The sequence below is a fragment of the Patella vulgata genome, chromosome 3 (assembly GCF_932274485.2).
Source record: "Patella vulgata chromosome 3, xgPatVulg1.2, whole genome shotgun sequence".
NCBI lineage: Eukaryota > Metazoa > Mollusca > Gastropoda > Patellidae > Patella > Patella vulgata.
This window is the reverse complement of record NC_065881.2, coordinates 38,281,180-38,309,140: the sequence shown is the minus strand read 5'-3', so window position 1 is coordinate 38,309,140 and position 27,961 is coordinate 38,281,180. Positions and strand designations below refer to the sequence as shown.

General features: G+C 34.5%; 1 protein-coding gene across 2 annotated transcripts; it reads left to right on the top strand.

Annotated features, from left to right (window-relative positions):
- Positions 1-21: 21 nt before the first annotated feature.
- LOC126814439 (kinesin-like protein KIF23) lies at positions 22-27,953 on the top strand. Of its 2 annotated transcripts, XM_050539549.2 has the most exons (22): positions 22-118; positions 408-462; positions 3,314-3,406; positions 3,593-3,613; positions 8,189-8,221; positions 10,893-10,998; positions 11,213-11,349; positions 11,617-11,750; positions 12,686-12,844; positions 13,075-13,187; positions 14,257-14,378; positions 15,584-15,766; positions 16,196-16,315; positions 16,669-16,807; positions 16,942-17,106; positions 17,502-17,710; positions 17,885-17,995; positions 18,298-18,579; positions 18,931-19,033; positions 24,058-24,197; positions 24,462-24,646; positions 24,932-27,953. In XM_050539549.2, exons 1-22 carry the CDS (start codon positions 108-110, stop codon positions 24,954-24,956), a joined length of 2,646 nt encoding a protein of 881 aa, XP_050395506.1. In that variant the 5' UTR covers positions 22-107; the 3' UTR covers positions 24,957-27,953. The 2 variants fall into 2 exon arrangements, with proteins under 2 accessions (XP_050395506.1, XP_050395507.1); XM_050539550.2 differs by lacking the exon at positions 3,593-3,613.
- Positions 27,954-27,961: the final 8 nt, after the last annotated feature.

Here is a 27,961-nt window from a genome sequence, read left to right as displayed (position 1 = left end):
GTTGAAGCGATATATTCAACCAAATTCAAACACCGGAAGTGTAAAATCCAGGCCATCTAGCTGCAAATGTTCGGGTTTATTTTTGAAAGTAATCTTGTTTTGTAATCATGAAACCGGCGTAAGTATATTTTACACGTTTTATATAATATATAATTGCCGGACATCGGTGATCATTTTTAGTCAAAATATTGAAGAATACGGTACCAAATATGCAAGGATTTCGTTTCACAAACAAAGAAGTTGGCAAACGTAATTCGTGTCATTGATTCAATGAATCATAGAATGGCGATAGCCGCCGTTTTTTTTATTATTTATTTTGCACGCCCATGCATCAAACATAAAGCATGGTACTAGTCCTAATGCGTACTGTGTGTGCAAACATTTATAATACTAATTTAAATTTTCAGTCGAGGAAAAACACCAAAGAAGAAAGGAAATTCAACTCAGCAAGATCCTGTTGAGGTATGATTGTTTACAATTACATGCAGTAAATGTCCCCACGGATCTATAGATTCTAACAAAGGCTATTACTATAAAGTGCCATTTGACGCAGTAGTGAATTGACAGGTCTAGTTTATACTGTTGCCTAGAAATGGTACCACTACTGATGTCTTCCGCCTAGCTTACTCCAGCCACAGTAGTGGCTCGTCCTTACGGAGTTCCTTTGCGCAAGTTTTTTAGTGAAATCACTACAAAAAGTTTACTGGCCTATACCTCCCTTAATTTACACATAAACTGACCCAAAACAGTACTGCACTTAGCTTAACATATAATAAATCAATTCCTATTGAAATAAAGGTTTAGCCTTACCGCATAATTATATGATTTGATGAAACTCAACTGCTACGCGAAATTTCAACAGGCTGGTGTCATGACCGCTTGTGTGTAATACGTCATCACAAGAAACACCGCTATGCAAATGTAGAACGCATAACCACAAAGAAAAACTGTTTGGTAACTGTTTAGTGGTCCAGTCTTCACTATTTGTCATAGAGTTACTTATTCCAATACAAACTGTAATGATATGTGTTGACAACTGTGCGTTTGAACCTATTTGAACTTGCGTAAGGATTCTTAGACTGTATCAATTGTAACGTTAAACACACAGTTTAACGTTACAAGTATAGTAACTAACTGTTGCCTAGAGCTAGTACTGTATGTAATAAACCATTTCGGTTAAATTAGAAATGGTTCCACTACTGATGATGTCTTCCGTCTTGCTCCAGCCACACAACAAGACACCACTACAATATTTGAATATTGCAGCTAAGGTTCATTCAGTCAAAGACAAAATTTAAACCTATTTCTTGATCTAAAAATAGACACTGTCCGGAGTCTTAATTTTAAAATTCTGCCAGAAATTCTTTTTAAGATTCCTGTGTGGGTGAACAGTATTTTGATAGGGTGCCAGTTAACTCATACACAAGCAAACTCGTACACATGAAAAGTCTAGTTAAGTCTTCCACAAATATCGAAACTTGTTGGTTCACACGTCCACATGACATAGTTTAATTTCTGGATATAGAAATACGTTGGTTGATTTGTCCACGCGACATTGTTTAATGTTAGGGACACAGAAAGTATTCATAGACAGTATAATTTAGTGTACTGGGTGGTGCTTTATCATCAGTACCCACATGGTTTTCGTAATGTTTGATATGATACATTATGATGAGTTTAATTTTCTTTACGTCAATTGGCAGACCATCGCCAAGCTAGAGCAGTCTCGTTTATGAATAACAAACAACAAATTTAAACACTGGGTGTTCACAGGGAGTAGGGGGTTGGATGGCTGAATGGTTAGCGTGCGCGCACTGTATCATAAAGTCTGTCATTGAGTCGACTGGTGTGGTTTCGAATCCCCGGTTGTACGTGACAAGGAGTAGGATCGCCTGTCCAACCTCGTGGGTTTTCTCCGGGTCCTCCGGTTTCCTCCCACTGCTAAATACCCCTACGCAAGCGAATTGTTGAAATAAATTTAACCCAAATGTTAGTCCCGAAATGACCTAGTTTGTGTCGAGTAGATCCAGTAAGTTGCCTAAAGTTGTGAAAATAGGCCATGTGGCAAATGGAGACGGTCCAAACAATTATCACATTTACTGGCCTAACCTGGGAGGGTCACAGGTTCTCTCCCGGTGTTGGTCGAGAAATTTCTCTCATCATAGCACACTGTATGGATGCCCGTCTTCATTAGCCCGGTCGGAACAGAACAGTAGGACGTTAAACCCCATTTCATTGCATTTACTGGTAATTTTGATAACCCCGTAATACTTAACCGACTGATATCGCAAACTATTAGATTCTGCACTATAAATAGGCACAGAAATACGAATGATGCCATTCACTTATGGCGGTATGATTAGATTCAAAATTTTAAATTTATTAATGTTGTGCTATCGTCTAATTTCTAACTCCTATTCATGTAATTTCTAAATTATGACAAGGTATAATCCAATTTCTTTATTTGTTCAGCATAAATTTGAATTCTATTTCTATTTCTAGTCCAGGTCAAATTTGACCTGGACTTTCAACCATCACCCCATAACTTTAAAAGGCTGTCATCTTGGCTTGGACTATCAACCTTTACCGGCTTTACCTTGGACCATAAACCTTTACCTTGGTCCTTTCACACTCGGCTTGGTCAGAAAATGGTCAAACACAGAGGGCCTGTGTTCGAAAGGAAGTCAACATTGGGCAGGAAGCTCAGTGTGCAGGAATCCGTCTTAGTGTCTAGTTATTCGAGTCTAAATAGTCAACAAGTAAAATGGCGACGATCATAACTACTTATCTCTCACCAGAAACTAAAAGGTTGGTGAAATCAAAAGTCATTGATGGACTTGGCTGACATTTGGTGTGAGGTCATCGCTAGTCCCCTTTAACATCCCCTGAAAATTTCACCAATTTTCAAGGCTTATTTTTCTTCTGACGACACTTTTCACATTTTGATAATTTAAGCTTGGGCATTGATTCAATGATTCAATTGATTGATTCTCTGTTTAGAAACAGAATAAAGAAGAAAAAATCTGTTCCCATACATTTATGAGCTATATCTGTAAATTTGTGTTATAGTTATGCATTAGAAGAAGAGTAAGACTGGTGTGTGTACACTGTATGTCTATTTATAACAATTGTCTCTGCACCGTTTCAATGGCAAGTTTTGTTGAATTTTTGGTCAAGAATCAAAGTAGAGTGTTTGAAATTGAATTTACATTATCTGCCAAGTTTAAGTGAATATTCATGTTTCTGAGGTGAAAAGGTCAGGTGAACACGGCTGTCATATTTGAAAACCAACTTAGTTTTTGATAAATTGCAGGTTTACTGTAGAATTCGACCAGCTGGTAATCCTGAAGATGACACATGTATTAAAGTTTTAAGTGAAACTACTGTTCAACTATTACCAACTGATGTGAGTATTAATTATAAGCTGCTGGCTGTTACGTTAGTGAAATAGAATAAACATAATTTTACAGTTGTCCGAACATTATGCAATAATATTTTTATAAAGACTGATTCTGTTCTGATTGTCTGATCTAGTACTACTGAATAAGTAGACATATTTTATTTTTCCCTGTATATTTCTTTTTTTCTATAGCATGGACGATATGATTTTTCAGTAAGTTTTCTATGTAAAAACAACTATTGTGTTGTATAGTCCGATTGGGTTTGTTACATAATTCTCATCCGTCGGCTTTTCGGGTAGAAATCGTGGAATAAGCTCTATTTTGAAGGTTTCAATGTTTAATGAAAAAACAAAACAATGTTGACATTTTTTCTGAGTAGGTCTTCATAGTATGGGAGGCTATTATTTGAGGGTAGCCATTTTGCGATAATATTTTAATTTATTTTTTTTATTTTTACCTCATTTATAATGTTATCGACATATCAACTGTGATTTGGGCCACATTTGGCAATGTATTTATATTGGCAGGGGTCATGACGATATTTCAGATTTTTTTCGATCACTTCATGAAGATATTTCCAAGATGGCGCCATTTTTGGTGGGAAAAACGGATGATGTGCCTATTTCGATTCAGTAGTAGTGTTTGGTGTCAATAAATATGTTTTCGGGGGCACTGATTCAATTTCTGCCAGTTACAACTGTGTAAAACGATCACATGTAGACCTATTTTGCATATTTCCAAGATGGCGGCCATTTTCTGGCGGGAAAATGGGACAATGTGCTGATATTGATTAAGTGGTCGTCTTTGGTGTCAATATGTATCTTTTCAGGGGCACAGATTCCATTTCTCCCAGTTATACCTGTGTAAAAAGATCACATGTTCATCTATTTTGCATATTTCCAAGACGGTGGCTATTTTTTGCAGGAAAATGGGACGGTGTTCAGATATTGATTAAGTAGTCGTCTTTAGTGTAAATATATCTGTTTTCAGGTCGCAGATTCCATTTCTGCTGTTTGCAACTGAGTAATATGATGACATGTTCACATATTTAGCATATTTATAATATGACTGCCATTTGTGGTGGAAAAATGGGACGATGTGCTGATTTTGATTAAGTACTTGTGTATTGTGTCAGTATCTTTTCTAAACGCAGATTCGATTTCTGCCATTAACAACTACGTGAAATGATGATGGTATGTTCACTCATTCAGCATATTTTCAAAATGGCTGCCATTTGTGGCAGGGCATTTCTAAACACATTACTGAAACGGTTTCTGAATCTAATTCTGCTCTGTATACGCTTGTAGCATGTTCCTGGAAGCATTGTCGTGTTTTACCCATTAGGTATATTATTCAATGTTGAAAATTCCTCATCCGAGTTGACCTCTGAGTGCTAGTGTATAGATTTTCCAGGAAAAAAGTGCAATTACTTGGTCAATCAGTCTCAGTCTGTTTTTAAGACTTGGTGATGCCTCAAGACTTTCAGTTTATGTTATCTGTTAGTTATGTTATAGATACAATTTTAACAAAGTTTAAAAATGTGAGACTTACAATTTTGAAAAGGTAATTAATAAATTAAAAAGTAGAACAGAAATGTGTGATATTAAATATAAAGCGGTATACAAAGAAATATATACAGGGACTGCAAATGAAATAGTAACACTTGCTATAAAAAAACTTCCTGGCATAGATTATATTATCAACTGACATGAGCTGCGTGTTGAAGGAGTCGTCCAAAGGAATGCTGTTGCAAACAAACTATATCACTGATTAAACGACGACGTGATCCGTCATCTATGACATCACTGCCGTCACCATTGAAAGAACTGGTGGCACTTGCAGTGATGTAAAAGTAGCTGGCCACATCGTTGTGTAGGTGGTGACATACTTTATGTTTCCAACGCAACAGTACTCCACATGCTCGTTCCACATTCAGCTTGGAAGTCAGTTGATAACATAATCTATGTCATGAGGGCTGAATCTTAGCAAGTATTACATTTACAGCCATGTCCCCATCAGCCTCAACGACGTTGCCGCCAGGCTGGCACAAAGCTCCTAGTCACATGCTTGCTACGCTGTTACGACCTTCTTGTATACATTGTATAGGGACGGTACTGAGCCTCGTCCATCAGTTCCAGTCTAGCATCCTAAGAGGAAACGTCAAGAAACTAAAAAATGTTCTTGGTTGCTTGACGTTTGGTTGTTCTCTGCTTTGAAAGTGAATGAGGACGGAGTGAGCATGGCACAGTGCAGTCACTATAGGCGCGGTGAAAAGGTCCGTCACACTTTTTGGGACACAATAACTCTCTTTCTAAATGAGCTAGAATGTTCAAACTTGGTGTAGGTGTTTATTAGGTCGTGGCCTTGATGGAGTTCGAAGATGAGCATTTTCTGCTTAGGGTAAGCAGTCTGCAGAGATAAGCAATTTGATTGGTTGATGATTTGAGACACGATAACTTGTGTTCTAATTAAGTAAGAGCGAGGAAACTTGGTATATAGTTTCATTACATCAATATCTTGACTAAGTTCAATAATGAGCATTTTCTGCTCAGGGTAAGCAGAGCTATAAGCAATTTGATTGGCTGAGACTTTGGAACACATTAACTCTCCTTCTAATTGAGCTAGAATGTTCAAACTTGGTGTAGGTGTTTATTAGGTCAATGCCTTGATAGAGTTCGAAGATGAGCATTTTCGGCTTAGGGTAAGCAAAGATAAGCAATTTGATTGGTTGATGCTTTGGGACACGATAACTTTAGTTCTAATTATGTGAGAGTGTTGAAATTTAGTGTATAGTTTTATTACAACAATACCTTGACTAAGTTCGATAGTGAGCATTTTCTGCTCAGGGTAAGCAGAGCGATAAGCAATTTGATTGGTTGAGACCTTAGAACACAATAACTCTCATTCTAATTGAGCTATAATGTTCACACTTGTTGTAGGTGTTTATTAGGTGAATGCCTTGATGGAGTTCGATGATAAACATTGTCTGCATAGGCTAAGGATCGATAAGCAATTTGATTGGTCAAGACTTTTGAACATAACAACTCGGCTTTTAATTTAGGTAGAATGTTTAATCTTGATGTAGATGTTCATTAGTTCAATGATTAACATTTCGAGCTAAAGCTAAGCAAAGCTAAGCAATTTCATTGGTCAATGCTTTGGGACAAGATAACTTTGATTCTATCTGATAGAAAGTGATGCAACTTAGTGTGTAGGTAATAATTTCTTTGATTGCTTGATACTTTTGAAAAAAATAAATGTGCGATTAATGAATATGTGTCATCTATTTATTTTGGGATTTCGGTGGGGGACATCAGCCTCACTGTTGGCTTGTTTACTTTGGAACCATACTCAGTATTACTCTATCAGCTGAAACAGGAATAAAAGTTGTCCTTCATATTTGAAATAAACCTCTCTATCAGGGTCATTAGGGGGCGTTCTGAAGTACAGAAACCAGGCGATATTCTCTTCTAAAGGGCACTTTTTATTTATGGTCAAGTGTGGCACTATTCTCACGAAACAAATCAGTATTCAGTCTTTTACTAGTTCTATAGAGATTTTGTGATGTGTTCAGCTTGGAAACCATTCTGGAGTAGGAACCCAGGGGATTATTTGTTCTGAAATTGTTTTATTTACTTTGGGACCATACCCTATCAGCTGAAAAAGGAATCAAAGTTGTCTGTCATAATATTTGAAATAAATTTACGTACTCGTGTCACTAGGGGGTGTTCTGAAGCCAGAAGCAAAGGGATTTTTTGTTCTGAAGGGCACTTTTAAAGTTTGTATTGGCAACATGAACATAATATTATGTAGCGGAGATTAACTTTGTCCGCAAAAATTTGAATTAAATAGACTTTTTCCGCTATTTCGGGGGCGTACAGCCCCTAAACCCAGGGAATGCGCAACTTTAGATTTCCCATTATGATCATCGACCATCATGGTGCCACCGTTAGGCATAGTGCCAATTTTGTCTGCGAGTTTAGGAACAATGGTCAGCTACATGTAGCTCCCCTACTAAGATGGGAAAAAATTTGAATACTAATACAGTGCCAAATCACAGTTGATATGTATGTCGATAACATTATAAATAGGGTGAAAATAAAAAAAAATATTATCGAAAATGGCTACTCTAAGATAATGGCCTCCAATACCATGAACACCTACTCAGAAAAAATGTCAACAATGTTTTTTTGTCATTAAACATCGAAACCTTCAAAATAAAGCTGGTTCCACAATTTCTACCTGAAAATCCGACAGATTTACATTAAGGATCGGACTATGTAATGTAATTAATAGTAGTGACAAATGGTAGGTCTCTAGTAAATGCTGGCTGACTGTTACATGTAAATTCAATAAGCTTACATGCTCTTAGTAGTGTAGAGGGTAGAAATTTCTTACTTTTTTTCTTTTTGAAATTAAATTTGATACTTTAAGTTTAATTATGTAAACCTTCTCCACCAACAATTTTGCATGGCTCGGTAAACTTACTGTGCCATTGATGTAATTTAACTGTAAGCTTACATCATGCATTTAAGTACATGTAGGACATGTGGCCAGATTGGATGCAGTATTTTGCACAAGAAAATTTCATTTTCTCAATTGTAATCTTAATATTATGGATTTAACTTTTCTGACTTTGGATAACCTGAGCCATGGTGATTGAAAAGTGTTGGACATGTTTTACATAATTCCAATATGAATTTTTCATTTACATTTTATTAGGCTTTACTTGAATGATGAGATGTGTATTTCTTTTTGTGCATGCTATATTTATTATTTAATTATAGGGTGCTACAGTTAGAAATGGACAGGTTAAAGAGGTAGTGGTTCTTTTTTATTTTTTGTTAGATTTAAGATTGCTTTCTATATTGAAAATAAATCCTTATTTCTTTACTTTATCGAATGTTTTAGTTGAATTTTAGAAGAATAATAATTTATTTTTATACGCCCACATTGAAATGTGGTCACATATTGTCGTCACCCCCGTCCGTTTGTCCGGGTGTGGACGCTCTAGAGGCTATAGTTAATATCCGATTGACTTTAAATTTATATACAGTGTTTAAGGCCATGAGACGAAGAAGCCTATTGATTTTCAGCGATTTCCGATAATTACTGCCAAAGTAATGGCCCTTGATCACTTCAAAAAATCTTGTCGACGCTCTAGAGGTCAACGTTAATATCCGATTGACTTTAAATTTATACACAGTGTTTAAAGTCATGAGACCAGGAATCCTATTGATTTTCAGCGATTTCTGATAATTACTGCCAGAATTATGGCCCTTGATCACTTTGAAAAATTTTGTGGACACTCTAGAGGCTAAAGTTAATATCCGATTGACTTTAAATTTATACACAGTGTTTAAGGTCATGAGACGATTTGCGATAATTACTGCCAGAGTTTTGGCCCTTGATCAAATCAAAAAATCTTGTGGATGCTCTATAGGCTAAAGTTAATATCCGATTGACTTTGAATTATACACAGTGTTTGAGGTCATGAGACGAAGAATCCGATAATTACTGCCAAAGTTATGGCCCTTGATCTCTTTGAAAAATCTTGTGACACTCTAGAAGCTAAAGTTATCATCCGATTGACTTCAGATTGATACACAGAGTTTAAGATCTTGAGACGAACAAGTATATTGATTTTCAATGAATTTTTATAAAAGACTTGAACAGCTAAATCCATGATATTAAAAGTTTCGTATACTAAACGTTAGCATGGGGCAGAACTTTATAAAAACCAAACAAATTCTAATGGTTTTCTTATAATTACTTCAAATATTAGTGTATTATAAATGTTTCATTACCGAAAAAAGTAAAAATATGCGACTGCACTTGTTGACTGCCCGGACGATTTAGCTGCTGTGGCCGTTATGTTGAGGGCTCAGGCTGTCGGTCGCCAAAGTCGCAATTTGCGATAAAAATATGAAAGTGCCGATTAAAATTTGATTTTGCGATAATGTTTTGCGGTACTGGTGGAAAAAAATCTTAAAATTCTAATCGTATTATTCCTGGATTAACCATTAATTGACTGTCAATCACGTGGCGGAATACTATAAATTAATCAACTGCATGACCGATAATCCGGATTGCTTCTTGGATTAATGATTAGTTGATTGATAATTGCCAATGATGTATATAAAGCCTATCTCAAGTCATTATTTACTGATTAATCTAAAAGGTGATTATTTGATGTTTCGTTTCGTCTTTAAAATGATATGAAATGGGGTTTAACGTCCTACTGTTCTGCTCCTATGCTGGGCTAATAAAATGGTAATACATGTAATCAAAATGGCCGACAGATCCTTTCGAAGAGAATTAAATATTTTGATAGTTGAACTGTGGCTTCATATACGGCATATAAGATATACAAGCATGCCGATCTGATATCATTATATCACTGTTTGAAAACGTAAGAAAGAATTGAATAGCGACAATTCTTGAGCGAGAAATCATTTCGCCATATGTATCATATTACCACCACCAAAATGCTCTAAAGGTGAACGATGGGTATAATTGTAAGCATCTCTCACAAATATAATTGAAATTTATATCATTCTATCAGGGATTCAGATTCTGATACCTTTATGGTACCTGAAAATAACCACTATTGTACACGCAACACATAAATTTATAGAAAATTGGCAATCCTTGAATGAGATCTGACGTGTAAATTCTGAAAATATATTTTGCAATACGGTGTTCAAATAGACCAAAGTCACCAAAAACAAAAAAGATCTTATTAAATCCAAACTTTGTTAATGTATTATGTACAGACAGATTTTTAAAGTTGTTGTATATTGTATTGTAATTTGTATATATCGATAATTGACTTAGAATATTAATAAGCCTAGCTGAGACATAAAATCGTTAGATGTTGTCTTTTTTATCACACATTTTTGGCAGATAAAATATTCCAGTTGGCGGAAAAAAAATATAAACATTTTTTTATATAAAAATTATCATCCATTTTGGCGGAAAAAAAATTGAAAGCCAGTGTGAGCCCTGCGTATGTTTCGTTGCCTGGCAACCTATCTTTGAGTTAGATAGTATGTGCAGGAAGACCGTGCCACTTAACTAGAAAACAATCTAGTAGGCCATAAAACAGGCCCTATAAATAAGTATAAAAAAATGTTTTTTGGGGGCTAGACACAGGCTTTCGCTTTTATAGAGAAAACACAGATGACAAATATTTCCTTCAAAATTTGAAGGAAAAAAAAATGTGTGACAATCTAATTTAAAAAGCAGTAAGAAGATTAAACTTTTGCATTGCTGTTCAATTCAAAGCATTTTATACTTTTCTAATAAATAAAATGTCATCAATTTATATCACTCGGCCAGATATTGTTCTTGTCTAATACAAATTATTATGGTAAATACCTCAAGTTCATAAACTTACGTGATAATGTTTTTGTTTTATGGTAGTTTTGTTCTTTATTATATCTTCTGTTAATTATTAACAATATGTTTCATAAATATGTGATTTAATAGTTTCAGTATAAGTTTCAACATGTGTTTGATGAATACACATCACAGAAGGCTATATATGATTATGTGGCTTTACCAATGGTGGAAGATCTTTTACATGGTAAAAATGGTAAGAACACAAATTATTATTATTTTCTAGTACTAAAGGGTATGTTTGAATATTATACCAAGCCCTTAGACTTTTTACAGTCAGTCAAACAATGGGTATGCAGTTAGTAGTCGTCAGTCTGTAAAAATGACTATTATTTTCTGTAATTTCAACCCAATATTTTTAAAGTAGACTTTTGAAAAATGTTACTTTGTATAAATGTTTGTATTTATAGGTTTGTTGTTTACATACGGTATAACATCTTCTGGTAAAACCTATACTATGACAGGAACACCACAGGATCAAGGCATATTACCACGCTGTCTAGATGTTATATTTAATAGTATAAATGAACTACAGGTCAAAAAATATGTAAGTCTTCATAACAAGATTATTTTCAAAATGTGGACTATTATGGGTATACCAGATCCAAGTTTTAAAATTTTCACTGATACTTTGAAAACGAGATAAAAGCGAGCCCAAGAAAAGTACAATTGACGTATTATCTAAATTATCCATGCATGGATAATTAATGCTCATATTTATGCGGCCCATATACTTTTAAGTGTAATATTATAATAATTCAATTGTATTTTATTTTTGTTTTCTTAAATTGATCCGTTATTTGTTATTTTTTAGGTATTTCGACCAGATAAAATGAATGGTTTTGAGGTTCAGTCTGAAGCTGATGCTATGATAGAACGACAGAGAAGAGAAATACTACCTGGACTAATCACACCCAAAACACCAACACCTGCTACACCCAAACCACCGTAAGACTTGACACCAAATTATTTTTTTTCCAATACAAAATTACAACAGATGAGAAGTGATGAAATTTGTACAAATTTAGATGGAATCGGTGTTCTTCAGTCAAAATTCTTCAGTCTTATTTGCCATATTCTTTGGAGTTGGAATAATTTGTTGTCTTTAACAGTTTATGTTTCCTAATTTGCATGACTCTTGAATGATATCCCTTGTTTTACCCCATCTTGAGATTTTGGATGCCATCATATTTTTAAAAGATGGGTTGCCAGGCAACGAAACATACGCCCACAGCAGCTAAGTTGTCCAAGCAGTCAACAAGAGTTGTCGCATATTTTTTCTATTGTCAGTAATTAAACATTTATAATACACTAAAATCTGATTAAGAGTAACAGCTCATTAAGTAATTATCACAAAATCATTAGAATTTGTTTGGCTTTTAGTTCTGCCCCATGCTAACGTTTAGTAATTATTATATGAAACATTTAATATCATGAATTTAGCTGTTTAAGTTACCAAAATTCATTCAAAATCAATATACTTGTTCGTCTCAAGAGCTTAAACTCTGTTTATCAATCTGAAGTCAATTGGATGATAACTTTGGTCTCTAGAGCATCCACAAGATTTTTCAAAGTGATCAAGGGCCATAACTCTGGTAGTAATTATCGGAAATCATTGAAAATCACTGGGCTTCTTTGTCTCATGACCTTAAAATACTGTGTATAAATTTCAATGTTGTTGTATAAAAATGATTTTAAGCTTATACTTCATTCATGATTAAATTGATGAATTTAACAACATAGCTTCGTTAATTCCCACTTAGTTATGTACTTTTGACTATCTGATTCAGTTAGCATTCATATGATAAATTTATGTAGGTCTAAGACTGACAATGATTGGAATTAGTATATTTATCTGTAATTTATGTACGAATTATTTTCAGTAAATTTGGTGAACAAGCTAGATTACGAGATATGTGTAAAGTAGATGATATAGAAGAAGATAATAATTACTGTGTTTTTGTGTCCTATATTGAGATCTACAATAATTATGTTTTCGATCTATTAGAAGAGTTACACTATGACCCAATTACTGGATACAGGTTTGTAAACATACAGTGCAGAAATTTTGTCTCTTTAAAAAAAAAAAAAAGTCATCTAAAAACCATTTGATTTATTAGTCTTTACTTATAATGATGTTATACATGTATGCAGAGTGATATAATAACAAAGTTGTGTTTTAAAAAAAGAAATCAAAAGTATTCAGACCTATCAAAATTAAAAATAAAGATTCTAGTTTATGAAATAGAATATGGCAATTCATGTATTTCAGACCGCCTCAGTCTAAGATTTTACGAACAGACAATACTGAAAACATGTATGTACATAATTGTGTAGAAGTTGAAATTAAAAGTCCAGAAGAAGCATTTGAAGTAATGTATAAAGGTAAATTATACAAGATCATTTTGTATTCAGTACTGTCCTTGTTTCTGAAATGATTTAAGTTAAAAGAGGATACTGCCGGACTCACAACCAGAAAAGACTGATTCTCAGGAGTGATGCCTGCGGGGCTGACAAGGAAACTATGTTGTATTCAAAATGAAATTGGGTTTAAAGGAGCTAAATCGCTAATATTTGGGACCTACACATTGACACAAATGGGTCGCAATGCATATAATATTATGTAATATGGATGTATATAAACTGATTTACATTCAATCGTTTCCGTTTTTACTCTAATTTCAAAGCAGTTATGTCCGGCGAAATTCGCCAAAAGTCTCAATTGAATGGCAATCTCTGCGTCTGGTTATTCCAGTCCGATAGTATTTATTGCGCTTGCTCTCCAGATAAGAATATGGGGTCACCGTTTGACATGACTTGTGGAATATGTCTAACCTCGTTCTTCGAGTCGCTTGCTGCAAATTGCGCTGAAACGCATTATGGTACACGATTCGTGTACCAATCGTAAAATGTTTATTTTGTCTTAAATATTGGATATCAGAAGCCCATCGCTTCCCGTTAAGATCACAACACCAATGTTGATTACAATTGACAAATAATTCGTGTTTTCAATGTCGAAGGTTTTGGATGATATTGAGTTAGAGACTTAGCTACTTTAACATACCACTTTTCTGCAGGAACTAGGCTAATGAAGGAACTCTAACAGGCAGTGATGTTTACACCTACCCTTTACCGAATTTCAATTTTCATTACATCAGAGTGATTAGACACCGTTTCTTTCCAATCATCTGTCATATAGTTATACCATTGACAAGAGGATAGATACAAGGCTGTAGGATCTTGAGGATACATCTTCTTGACCAATGACCAAGACCCATTCTAATTCTAATTCTATTCCATTTCTTATGCAAGAATAAAACCCCAGAAATGTTGTTTTGTTTATGTAATTATTTGAACATGGATGACTCTTAGATGATTGTGAGAAATATTTCTAACAATTTTATTTTTGGTGTGTAAGCTTAGTGATATTTACAAATATTTCATTGTTTGACAGGACAGAAGAGAAGAAAGGTTGCCCATACAGCTCTAAATGCTGAATCAAGTCGTAGTCATAGCGTATTTAATATTCGTTTAGTACAGGCCCCTCTTGATCCACGTGGAGAGGAAGTTCTTCAGGTAACATATATTCTGATTATGAAATTATCTTTTGATTCGATGCCTTTAAGTTTAATTCTAACTCTGGTTTCATTTCCAATGATAAAATAATTGAAAATCTATTGGCTGCTTGAATTTGGGATAAAATAGCTTTGTGTCTTTGATATTTGAATAAACAATTAAAGGACTGAAAGCATGAAGCTTTAAATGACCATAAAAGAAATAAAGCTAGTTTGTTGGTGAATGAATTTTATTTTGATAATGAAATCCTACATACTTTAAAAACCCACAAGCTGAATTATTATTTATGTTAATTATATACCAAAAATCAAAAAGATAGATTGCCAGGCAATGAAACATACGTCTACAGCAGCTAAGTTGTCCGAGCAGTCAAGAAATGCTGTTGCATATTTTTTCTTTTGTCAGTAATGAGAACATTTACAAGACATGCAAATCTGATTATGAGTAATAACCCATGAAGTAATTATCAGATTGTTTGTCTCATGACCTTAAACAATTTATATTAACTTTAGTCTCTGGAGCGTTCACAAGATTTTTCAAAGTGATCAAGTGCCATAACTCTGGCAGTAATTATCGGAAATCGTTGAAAATGAATTGAATTCTTTGTCTCACGACCTTAAACACTGTGTATAAGTTTAAACTGAATCAGATATTAACTTTAGCCTTAAGAGCTTCTACAAGATTTTTCAAAGAGATCAATAGCTATAACTATTGAAGTAATTATCACAAATAGTTGAAAATCAATAGGCTTTTTCATCTCATAAACAGTGTGTATAAATTTAAATTCAATTGGATATTAACTTTTGCCTCTAGAGTGTCCACAAGATATTTCAAAGCAATCAAGACCATAACTCTGGCAGTAATTATCAGAAATCATTGAAAATCAATTGGCATCTACGTCTCCTGACCTAAAACACTGTGTATAAATTTAAAGTCAATTGGATATTAAGTTTAGCCTCTAGAGCATCAACATGATATTTCAAAGAGATCAAGGGCCATAACTCTGGTAGAACTATCGTAAATCGCGAAAAATCAATAGAATTCTTTATCTCATGACCTTAAACAGTGCGTATAAATTTAAAGTCAATCGGATATTAACTTTAGTCTCTACAGTGTCCACTAGATATTTCAAGAAAAATGAAACACAGACTTTTTGTTTAGAAACTTGATTGATTAAATAACATAATTGTTTTATTTATGTATAGGATCCTGAGAGAGTTTGTATTAGTCAACTATCTTTGGTTGATTTAGCTGGTAGTGAGAGAAGTAAGAGAACAGATAATATGGGTGATAGACTTAAAGAAGCTGGTAATATTAATCAATCATTGATGGTATTACGAACATGCATAGAAACATTGAGAGAAAACCAAAAAAATAATACAAATAAGGTGAGGCATTTTTTTTTTCTATATGAATGTAATTTTCAGAAAGATATGACTTACTACAATATATTCTGTAAAATGAGAATTTAACGATTTCTGAAGAAATTAGTCCGTGTTTGTGGAAACAGAAATGTGGCATGAGATTAATGTGTCCAGGGGGGGGGGGGGGGATTTACATTTGGAAACTAAAATGCATCTTCTCAGACTTTATATAGCAATACGAAATGTGCTGAGTACTCTACAACAGTGTTAAAGTGCATTACAATTTTCATTAGGAAATTGTTGCCTCCATAAACTCTTGTCAGTTTTGCTATGACGTGTCATGCATCAGCCAGGGTTTGCTTTCACATGCTTTATTAACACGATTTTACTTGCTGCTATCCTTTTTGAATATGGAGCGTTGTCAAAACTGTAAACCTATATTACTTATTTCAGATGGTACCATACAGAGATTCTAAAGTAACCCATCTATTTAAGAATTATTTTGATGGAGATGGCAAAGTTAGAATGATTGTCTGTGTTAATCCTAGATCGCAAGAATATGAAGAAACAATTGTAAGATTTTGTAACTATTTAAAATGTTCTGAGTGGGCTGCTGAACTTCTTTGTTTATTGACATTTAATTCCCACTTCAGCTGACTCTGTCTGCACACGATTTTCAGACATGAGAACAAGGGTTAAAATAATTTATCATTTTTTTCTTTGTATGGCTGAATGAGAGAATAGCCATGCGTGCCATAGCATAGTAGTGCACATGGATAAAAAAAAATGTAGTTAGCTAGAGCAGCTACCACTGTTGCTGTTTGGTTAGTGGTTTGTTTTTTCTACACTGAATTGTGTATGTAATATTAGGAATTATCATTATAATAAATGTTAGTCCCAAAATAGCCATTTTATTTTATTTACAGCATGTAATGAAATTTGCCGAGATGACACAAGAAGTAATGGTAGCTAGAGCTACACAAGTTAGATTTGATATTGGTTTAACACCAGGTAGACGTAAGCTTCATCAACAATATAAAGATGCTGTAGCAGCTAATGAAGTTGGTAGGTTTCATTTTTAAGTATACAATGAGAAGTGTTGGTTTACGTATTACTAGTAGTTTGTTGGTCTTTTTCATTGTGATTATATCTACATTCTCTAGTTTTATCTTTATGAAAAATGTATTCTTGTTTTTTAGCTGCACTGCCTGTGGTTCCATCTTTAGTATATAGTTTAGGACCATCGTTTCCTCCCATGGAATTACTTCATTCCTCTGATGATAAAACACTTAGAATATTAGAAGATTTCTTAAACGATCGCTGTAACAGGCGGCATACACTTAATACAGATTTTAACAAAAAAGGTACTTATATTTATTCAACTTTTTAATTTCTTGAAAACATAGACTAGTACCACAATTCTAAAGGATAATCAAATTGGGAATTGATAAATTTGTGTAAACAACTTTATCACTGGAACAGTGTTAATGTGACAAACATTCATGTAACAAAGTACTATCAGTTAATCTGGCAAGATGTGTTTATGCACACCCTGACTTTGGTATTCTAAACAGTATACATACTTGATGTATATAGGAGTCAGTAGCTAGTAAGCTACATGCATGATATGTTTCAAAGATGTTTCAGAGTATTTGAACTGTATGTCACTTTGAAGACCAGTAAACTTTAATGTTTTAACTCATTACTCTTTTAATATTGGATTGGACCGTTTGATTTGATTCTTTTTGATATTTTGTAGAAGAAGAATTCCGCGCTAGATTAGTAGAAATGGAGAGAGAATATTACAGATTAACATCAAAAAATGAACAGTTAATGAAAGATGTAGAAAAGAAAGAAAAAGACATGTCGAAAAATGAAAGTAAAGTTCGTGTATTGGAGAGGAAACATGAAGAATTCACTAAATATATTCAAACTTTAGAACGTGAAAACAGCATTATGAGTTTAAAGGTGGGTATCTTTCTTTCTTTTTTTGTCTGATATCAAATTAGCAGTTCGTTAAATTTGCATTGTTTGCTTCCAGTTATAATTAATCCAAGGGCAATATAGAAATGTCCTTACCATAGACTTTGTTTAACTTTTCATAAAAGCCTAATTTTATTTAAAATATACTTATATATTCAGTTGGAAGACAAGAACTGGAAAATTAACTTAGAAAAGACAGAAAGGGAACGAATGAAACATGACTTTAAAACAAGATTAGAAATGAACAATTATGCTTGGGAGAAAAATATGGTAAGTACATGTTGTGAGCGGCTGTGTTGATTTTATTGATAGTTTACTGCACTCGAATTGTGTTTGTATGTTGTTATCATCCCCACCTGCGTTTTATATATGATCCTATTACGTACAAAATGATAAATATGAGACTGCTCAGACAACTTAACTGCCATGGGTGTTTTGTTGCCTTTCAACCTATCCTTGACGTAGGCTGAGAGATTTTATTTTTTCACCAGTTATCCGCTATATGGCCGGCATTAAAACATTGTCAAATAAATCTGTTAACTTTAGAATAAGTTTGTTGTCTTTTTTTTTAGGACAAAGCTAAACAAAGAATAACACAAAAGGCTGATGAGCGGATTCATGAAAGAGAACAAAAGATTCAAGCTTTAAAGAAAATCGTAAACACACCACAAAGACCTACACCTGCACCTAAACCTCGAGCAACCCCTAGTAGTCTGTATGGTGCTAGATCAGAAACTGATGTATCTAACATTGGTTTTGGTAGTCGTGTAACGAGACAAAGTGCTATACCATCAGCTAAATCTATGCACAATCTTAACCAAGCTGGTTCTTCTAATATTCGACCCTCATCCGTGGTAAGATAATTTATATACCATTCTATTTAAAATAGAATTTGACTTTGTTAAAGAGAGAAAAAAGAAATATTATCCATTCATTATAATTGTTGAATTTAGTATTCGGTACATGTTTCTGTAGGGACCTAAAACATTGTTAAAAATTACTTCGGTTTCCTTGCTCTTACAAATTTTTTCCTTACATTACCTTTTCCCCTGTGATACCTGTAGTTTTTAAAGTGTCAGACTCGATATGATCATTGTTTATAAGGTGACATTGTGTCTCTTGCTTTTCATTTTCATTAATACAGAATTCCACTTGTTTATTAGAGAAATTTCTTATTTTTAACTTTTATTCAATTGATGTTTCAGCGAGGAGGGGCTTCACATAATACCAGATATCACAGACGTTCTAAATCTTCATCAAATGCAGAAGTATGGTTAGATCATCAACCTAAAAATCCTATTCCTTTAGGTAAGTTTTAAATGTTAATTTAATGGAATTGAAATACAATAAGTTTATTTATTATTATTTTATTTTTTATTAAAAACGAAAATCAGTGGTGACAACTTGAAATGACCAAGTGACAAGTAAATTTTACAAACATTTCAACCCCAGTCTGGAAGTGATTGGCAACGTCCTATGCAGTGTGGCCAGCGTCGAGTCTTCCAAGCGCCTGGTTCCTCTGAGCTGTAATGAGTCGTGGCATGCTGCTGACGTTGTAGTGTGAATGATTCAACCAGGTATGGGGGTGCATAAAATCATGGAGAACACATTACCAACTCAGAAGTCAAGTTGCGTCTATTCAGAGTAACATACCAACCTGACTTTTCTTTTGCTGCTTAGTATATTTGTGGGGCCAATGAATACACTGAAATCATTCATTATGTTGTGGGGTGATTAGATGATAGTAAAATCCAAAATGCCAGACAATATGACGCTTGAACTCGTTAGCAGCGGTTGGGGGCGAGTATTTCACAAAACCAAACTATATCTAGAGACAAACTGTATATCTGGACATAGGAGCATATGAGAGATACAATAACACTACACACAATGCCGATCAGTAGCTCCAGGGCCACATTGATCGACCCTGAAAAGAAATTCAAATTTTTTTTTTTAATATTTAAAAAAACAAATTCTACCCGCAAAACAGTTTTCTCCCGGTCTCCTCCCACTGCTAAAGTCCCCTACGTGCAAGCAAATTATTGAAATAAAATTGAACCATGTGTTAGTCCCAAAATGACATAGTTTGTGTCGAGTGGATGTTAACCCCATTTCTGTCTGTCTGTCTGTCTCTCTCCCGGAGAACACAAACACAGAACACGAAAATAACCTCCACAAAACTAGGTAATATTCAGTTTAATGTGCAACCTGTGACAGCACAAGTGCAAAATACTGTATAATCTAAGCCATCCCTAGTGCAGCTACAAGCATGCATACTATACATGGGCTGTCACTCTTGCATCCACATCTGATGAGCCACATGAGACTCTGAAGCACGGTGACCGGTTGTAATGTTCTCTTAACCCAGCAATATAGTTCTGGATCAAGTTCAGGCGGATTACGATCTTCCAGTCAATGCCACACAATAGCTTTGTGATGACATCTTTTTACGTTCCCTACACATGTATCATTCTTTGGAGCAAGACTACATGGTTTAGGTGGGGATGGTGACGATACATTTTCCATTTGGGATGCTTATACCCTCCATGTTTCAGGCATCGATTTGCTTCATAACAAGCTTACAATGGAATCATCAATCGAGGAAAGAACAACCGTTGACATTGGTTCAACTACTGAGAAATACATGTCCAGTACCATTGAATTCCTGCCAACTAATGTTTTTACTGGATGTGACACAGTTACATGCTGATATGTCGTGGGGAAAGGAACAACTTTAAAAGTGGCAACAGCTTGATTGCATTCTCTCTCTCTTGTCAGAGTAGTAGACACTCCAATAGAATCAATGCTTACACAGGCAACTGTGTATATATTGGCTGTTTATGGATATCGAAAACTGGAAATGTATTGTCATCATCCCTACCCAAACAATGTAGTCTAGCTCAACGAATAATGTATTTGCTCATCACCAAGCTATTGTGTGGCGTTCATTGGAAGATCGTAATCTGCTGGGAACTAGATCCGGAACTGTGTTGCTGGGTGACAGCCACTAAATTGAGAACATTACAACCGGCCAACTTGCTCCAGAGTCTGTCATTTGGCCCTGGAGCTCCCGATAGGCATGTATGTGGTGTTATCTTATCACTGAGTCATATGCACCCAAGTCCAGAAATATATAGTTTGTCTCGATATAATTTGGTTTAGTGAAATAATCGCCCCCAACCATACAGGGCCATATTGTCTGGCATTTTGGATTTTACTATACTATTCAAAAAAAGTAGGGGATATTTGATTTTTAAGTGTTATTAAAGTCACCTAATGAAACTGACGAAGAAACAAATGACAAAATGAAATGAAGTTCACATTCATCGATTTATTCCAAATGATCGTTAGACTAAGTAAGGCACAGACTGACCATTATAAGGGTAAAATGATACCCGGGGTCAAACAGCAAAGTTACCACAGCATCACAACCAAGTCAGTAACGGGTAAATCCTCCTCTGTTTGCCAAACAAGCATTGATCCGACGTGGCATACTCCTAATGAGACGTCTAAGGTCATTTTGGTCCAGATTGTCCCATTCCTGTTGCAACGCAGCAGCAAGTTCTTGGACATTGGCAGGACGTTGTTGACGTTGACGTAACATCTGTCCAAGCATGTCCCAGACATGCTCGATGGGGGAGAGGTCGGGACTCAGTGTTGGCCAAGGTAATGTGGTGATGTTCTGTTGTTGGAGGTAACCTGTAACGATCCTGGCCCTGTGACATCTTGCGTTGTCATCCTGGAAGATGAAACGGCGGCCATGACGTCGTGCGAACGGCACAACTTGGACTGCCAAGATGTTGTCCCGGTAGTACTGGCCTGTAACACGCCCTGCAACAACATGTAAAGCCGTTCTTCCAGCAACAGTGATGCCTCCCCACACCATAACAGAACCACCCCCAAATCGATCATGTCTGATGACGTTAACGTCTTGGAAGCGCTCGTTTCGACGACGCCACACCCTCCTACGTCTGTCCAAAAAATCAACAGTGAACCTTGACTCATCTGAAAACATCACATTGCTCCAGCGTCGATTATCCCAGTGTTGACGATCCCTACACCAACGACGTCTTGCCTGAATGTGATGATCTCTCAAACAAGGGATCACGCAAGGACGTTGGGCGCGAAGGTGACCCCTATGCAGTCGATTCCGAATCGTCTGGCCACTCACTCTCACACCAGTGTCTGTTTGAAGACGAGCGCTAATCTGATTTGCTGTGATGACACGATTTCTCAAGGCCAAGGTACGGATAAATCGATCCTGGGCTTGAGTTGTCGCCCTTGGTCGACCTGAGCGTGGTCTGTCCTGTACAGATTGTGTATCACGGTATCTGGACCATAGCCTGCTTATGACAGACTGAGAAACATTCATCGTCCGTGCCACAACCGCCTGTGTTGTGCCGATCTGTAGCATGCCAAGGGCACGTAACCTTTCATTTTGGGTAAGCCGACGCATATCAAAATTTGTTTTCTGGTCACTAAAACAATTAAACTGATGTTTCCACCCTGGAATTCAATGCCACAATGACTGTAACATTCAAAGTCAGAGTCGTGCAAATCTTGGGTTGGACCCCCATGATGATCCCAAGCATCACCTGCATTCCATGCGGTAGCTATTGGTGCGTTTGGGCGTCACATGTAACTGGAAATGTTTCTTCTGTTAGGTTCTATAGTGACTTTTTTCGTAGTCATTTGCATATTTTAGTATTATGCCCCCAAAATCAAATATCCCCTACTTTTTTTGAATAGTATATTAATTATCTAATCACCCCACAACATAATGAACGATTCTGACAATCTCATTTAAGATGGTGGAAATTGACTCTACATCCATGAAAAGCATTAAATAGACACATTACAAGCCATGCCCGATTTTTCTAAGTGATCTGTCAAGCTAAAAACATCCAAAAATCACGAAAATGGCCACAGTTGTGGAAAAAGTGGCCGCCATTTTTGGCAAGAAAATTCTTAAAATATTAAGGTGTAAGTTTGACCTCGAGTGGACTTCGGTGACGAGTAGAAACCTTAGAAATTACAAAAAAAAAGAGAAAAGTGAAACACCTTATGATTTTCTGATAATTACTTAATGAGTTGGTACAAATTATGTTATTTTCGATATTTTATTGCTTAGTTAATGATGAATAAATACTGTTATACATTTTCGAGTATTCATTCCACAAAGTTTTCAAATGCCAATAAGCAGCTTTGTTTACGTCACTTGACTTCTCGCTCACTTTTCCACCGGACCAATACCGTTAGAATTATCCCTGCTTCTGTTCAATTTCTATGCATCTTGATGAATTGTTTATTTATACGGATACTTTGATTTTCCAGAGGAATCATTGATTTTCAGATTGAAATAAATTTTAATAAAGCAGAAATATAAATAATGGCAACTATATTTTGAGAGTTCCGGTAGACTGATTATCATTCAGCTTCGCACGTGTCATGCATAGCAGTCTGTGATCCGAAAAAAATCGGTATTTGACTAAATCGATAGACACTTTTTCACATAGTAGTACCACTACTAATGTTTTATAGTTTCATATAGTATGCATTTTCAAGAAGTGTACGATTGTATGAGAAAAAACGAGTTTGCAAGGGTAAATGAACAGCATCTGGTCATAGCTATAAAAAAAAATATGCATGTCCGAAAGAACACAAACTTTTTTAAATGTTTTTTGTGCCTCCTTCAAATGTAAATATTTTTAATTTAAATAAAATATGATAATTAATATTTTGAAAATTAAAATTGCAATAAACAATATTTTTAGCAAGTCTTTGTGATAGATCTATACTTGAACCAGCTCATTAAATTTTGTTTGTAAATTCGGTACTGTATTTATTCTGAAAAAAAATTAATAATATTGACTAAAAAGTGTCAAGTGAATACTCCAGGGGTATTTCCAACTTTTTATGCATGTTTATTTTCATTTAAAACTAAAAGGTGATAAACTGGAAAGTATTGACAATTTATAAAATATCGCGATATTTTTAAAAAAATATCTGTTTCCAGGGATATCGCCCAACTCTATCTTACAGAGGGTTTGCCCCCCATCACTAATTGCAATAACACATCAGATCAACCCAATTATATCAATTATTTTGACTTGAAGAGGAAACTCCTTTAAGACATTATTTCTCTGTAAATCATATTTGGCTTAAGAAGTTTCATGTGACATAACCTTGAACTATCCTACCAGTTACAGACAGGTAGACTATTAGAGAGCAAGAATTTCTTTGGTGAACAAGATTTCAACATGGAGACGAGTGTAATACACAATAAAATAGACAAGCTGGGAAATAATGGTTTTAAAATGTTATATTTGTAGGTACTGTGATGCAGCCTAAGATGCGTAAGAAGAGATCAGTTACTAAATTAGAAATAAAAGATACCAAAGATGTTTCTAAATATTGTTTAACACATCAAGAGCCGGACTCTAGTGATGAAGTTGTTACAAAACTTTATAAGGTGAGTCTGTTGCTGTTAAGTAAACTTATAACAATGAATTCTGTATTACAAAGAACAGAGTCGTTATTCCATAAATCATCACTCTCCTCCCACTTACCATCCCACAAAAGATGATGGTATGGTCTGATTTAATCAAGAAGCCACACTGAAAAGATTATGATACTGTTGGGCAGTATTATTATTAAAGATGGGAACCAATCCAGCAAACTCAGAAATGACTAAAGTCGAAGTGTAAATAATAAATTTGTATTTATTATATTTTAGGGTGATGTTATACCAACTGCAGGAGGAGGAACTGCTGTTGTATTTAAAGATGTGGAAACACTAAAACAGACTTCTCCCGGTAACCGACGTAAACGAAGAAGTTCCTGTCCTCAACCAGTGGATTTTAATGGTGATTGGACAGATACAGAAGCCAGATGTTCCTATGGTATAGAAGGTCATGCAAAGTAAGTTTTTGAATGTTACCCAGTTTTAATCAAAATTGAATTATAATTAGTTTGGAGAAATTTATTTGACTGTTGAAGAAAGATGCAATTTTTAATTGGGTTTTGATTTTTGTACAAAATCGACATTGATTGGATCAGATCAAGTCTTTGGTTTCTACACTTGACTCTACTAGGATGTCTTCGGTTCGAGAAAAATAAATGGAATTGATTAGGGGTAACAGTAACAATTTAAATGTTATAGTATAGTAAATAATTAAATATTGTATCAATTTCTTTTTCCTTCAGGAGAACAAAGGCATCAATTGTATAGAGAGCCAAAGAAAAGGAGAAAATCAAGCAAGATGTGAACTTTGTGAGTGTGAGTGTGTGTGTGTGTGTGTGTCTCTCTCTCTCTATATATATATATAATGCAGTGACATGTACATAGAGACATATTAAAAAAAAAAAAACTAGAATAGTGCAATTATCACATCAAGCTTTTCTTATCCAATGTTACTTCTGTGTTGTGAATATTATTTTAACATTTTCATCATATTTATCAAAATGTATCTCGTAGTCTTTCAGTCATTGACACTGTATTTCAGTTTTATGATTGCATTTATTTTTTAATTTCTTCTTGTCTGTCTGTTTCGTCTATTCTTTGATCAACTGTACCAATATTTGTTTATTTCCTATTTATTGCTCTCAGTCATGACCCTTTTTGTCATTGTACTTACGTTACCTCAATCATTATTTTGGGTTTCAAATGGATTCCATTTTATGGTCCATTTTACACTGTTTCATTTCTAAGTGGATTGTATATATAATTATATTATCCTAAAGTTTTGTCAGTCTACTGGGATAAAACATAATATCTAAAAGTATAAATATGTTATTTTGTAGAAAATGAGAACCAATATTTTTTAAATTGATGTATATTAATATTATACTAGATGGCTACACATTTTCTACAATGTAACTGTAATAAATTTATATTTTATCAGTTACACTTACAGAAAACATATCCTTTTTTGTCGTTAAACAATAACATTTTTAAAATGTATATAATAAATTTTTATTTTTATACGCCCACATTTGCCCACATTTTCATGTGGACGTATATTGTCGTTGCCCCTGTCTGTCTGTCCACAATTGTTTGTGAACACTCTACAGGTCACAATTTTTATCCGATTTCAATGAAACTTGAAATATAGGTTTATCACCCTAAGATCTTGGTTCCTTTCGATATTGGCATGTATCGGACTGTAACTTCATGGATTATAGCCCCTGATTGTACGAAAAATCACATTTTTTGGCTTGTGAACACTGTATAGGTCACAAATTTTATCTGATTGGGTTTAAACTTGAAAGGTATGTTTATAACCCACAAATCTCGGTTCCTTTCGATATTCACACATATCGGACCATAGCTTCCTGAATTATGGCCCCTGATTGTACGAAAAATTGTGTTTTTAGCTTGTGGTCCCTCTAGAGGTCACAATTTTTATCCGATTTAAAAAAAACGTTTGAATATATCACCGTTACACCGTAATTTTGTCTGAGATTGAATTTCATGAAAATCGGACCAAAACTGCCAGATAAAATGGCCGCATCTCGTACGCAAATAGTGTAAAGATCTGGTATACCAAAGTTCTGGACCGTCTAGAAGTCACAATTTTGATCCGATTTCGATGCAACTTTAAATACATGTTTATAACCCAAAGATATTGGTTCCTTTCGATATTCGCGCATATCGGATTGTAACTTCCTGAATTATGGCCTATGATTGAGCAAAAAATCATGTTTTTAGGTTGTGGTCCCTGTAGAGGTCACAATTTTTTATCTGATTTATAAAAAAATGTGTGAATATATCACCATTACACACTAAGGTCTTGGTTCCTTTTGATAATCGTGGATACCCAAACTTAACTTCCTGGATTATGGTCCCTGATTGTTTGAAAAATCACATTTTTAGCTTGCAGATTCTCTAGAGGTCACAAATTTTTTCCGATTTTAAAAACCGTTTAAATACATCACCATTCCACCATAATGAAGGTTGAATTCGATTTTCGAGAAAATCGAAATGAAACTGCACGACAAAATGGCTGCTCTTTGTATGCAAATTGTGTAGAAGTATTGTGGACCCTTTAGAGGTCACAATTTTTATCCGATTTTGATGAAACTTAAAACATATCTTTATATCCTAAAGATCTCAGTCCCTTTTGATATTTGCACATTTTAGGCCATAACTTTCTGGATTATTGCCCCTGATTGTACAAAAATCGTGTTTGTTTTTAGTTTGTTCTCTATCCATCTCTTGCAAAATGTGGGCGTATCCTGCCTGGCAGCCACTGGTTTTATGTTATATTGATTAAAACTAAACTAAAAAAAAAAAAAAAAATCATACTTTGTCAATTACTTCCCTAATGATGACTGTGCATAGTTTGCTGTAATTTTTGATAGCACATATATTAGGTTAATTATTATTTTCCACAGACTTCATTTAAAATTAATTTTTAAAAATACATGTAAAAAAGAAAAACCTTGTAAATAAATGTGGCATTAATAATAGGCCGGTACTCACACTTATCTGTAGTAAAAGCCATTTCAAAATAAGATCACTTAATAAAGAGAAGTCTGAAAAATATTTTGAGTTGTTTATGGTTAATTCTGTAATATTTTTGTATTTACTATTAATTCATAACATACGTTAAAAGAATTTCATACAGTCTGTTATTAGCTGTTTTCACTATACCTTTCTATCAAAATATCTAGTCTTAATAATTGTTGATAAAATCAATATTTGTTTTCTTTTATAAATTAGAGATCCATTTATACATTTATATTAATTGACATTCTCTGGAATTAAATACTCAAATTAGGGATAACAAAAAAAAAGTGTATCCTACTATATATTGTCAATTTGATTAAATACAGATCTATATTTCATTTCGTTTTTTTATACTTTCGATGGCCTACACTATATGAAGATCTGACTGGTTGTAGCGATAAGTCGTATCAGAGGTCATACAAGCATTGATGTTACTAGTGGATTACCCACAGTTCCGTGCAAAACATGCCTAAAGCTGGCCGTAGCAGACAGTTTCATTAGCTATACCCCACATCATTCAAAACAATAACTACTCTTCCAGATCCTAGTTTAATAAAACGAAATTTTGAACTATGAAAACGAAACTAAATAGGATCTGTGTTTTAATCAGATTGATATATTGTATAATTTGTATTAGAACAGGTGTATATCGTACTATCAAATTATGGTTTGTAAATATGTATATTGAGCACAATAAAGCATTTATATATTCATACATATCCAAG

Coding starts and splice junctions, on each gene's coding strand:
- LOC126814439 (XM_050539549.2), top strand. Junction 12,845..13,074: donor GACCCAATTACTGGATACAG/GTTTGTAAACAT, acceptor CATGTATTTCAG/ACCGCCTCAGTCTAAGATTT. Junction 17,996..18,297: donor ATGCTTGGGAGAAAAATATG/GTAAGTACATGT, acceptor CTTTTTTTTTAG/GACAAAGCTAAACAAAGAAT.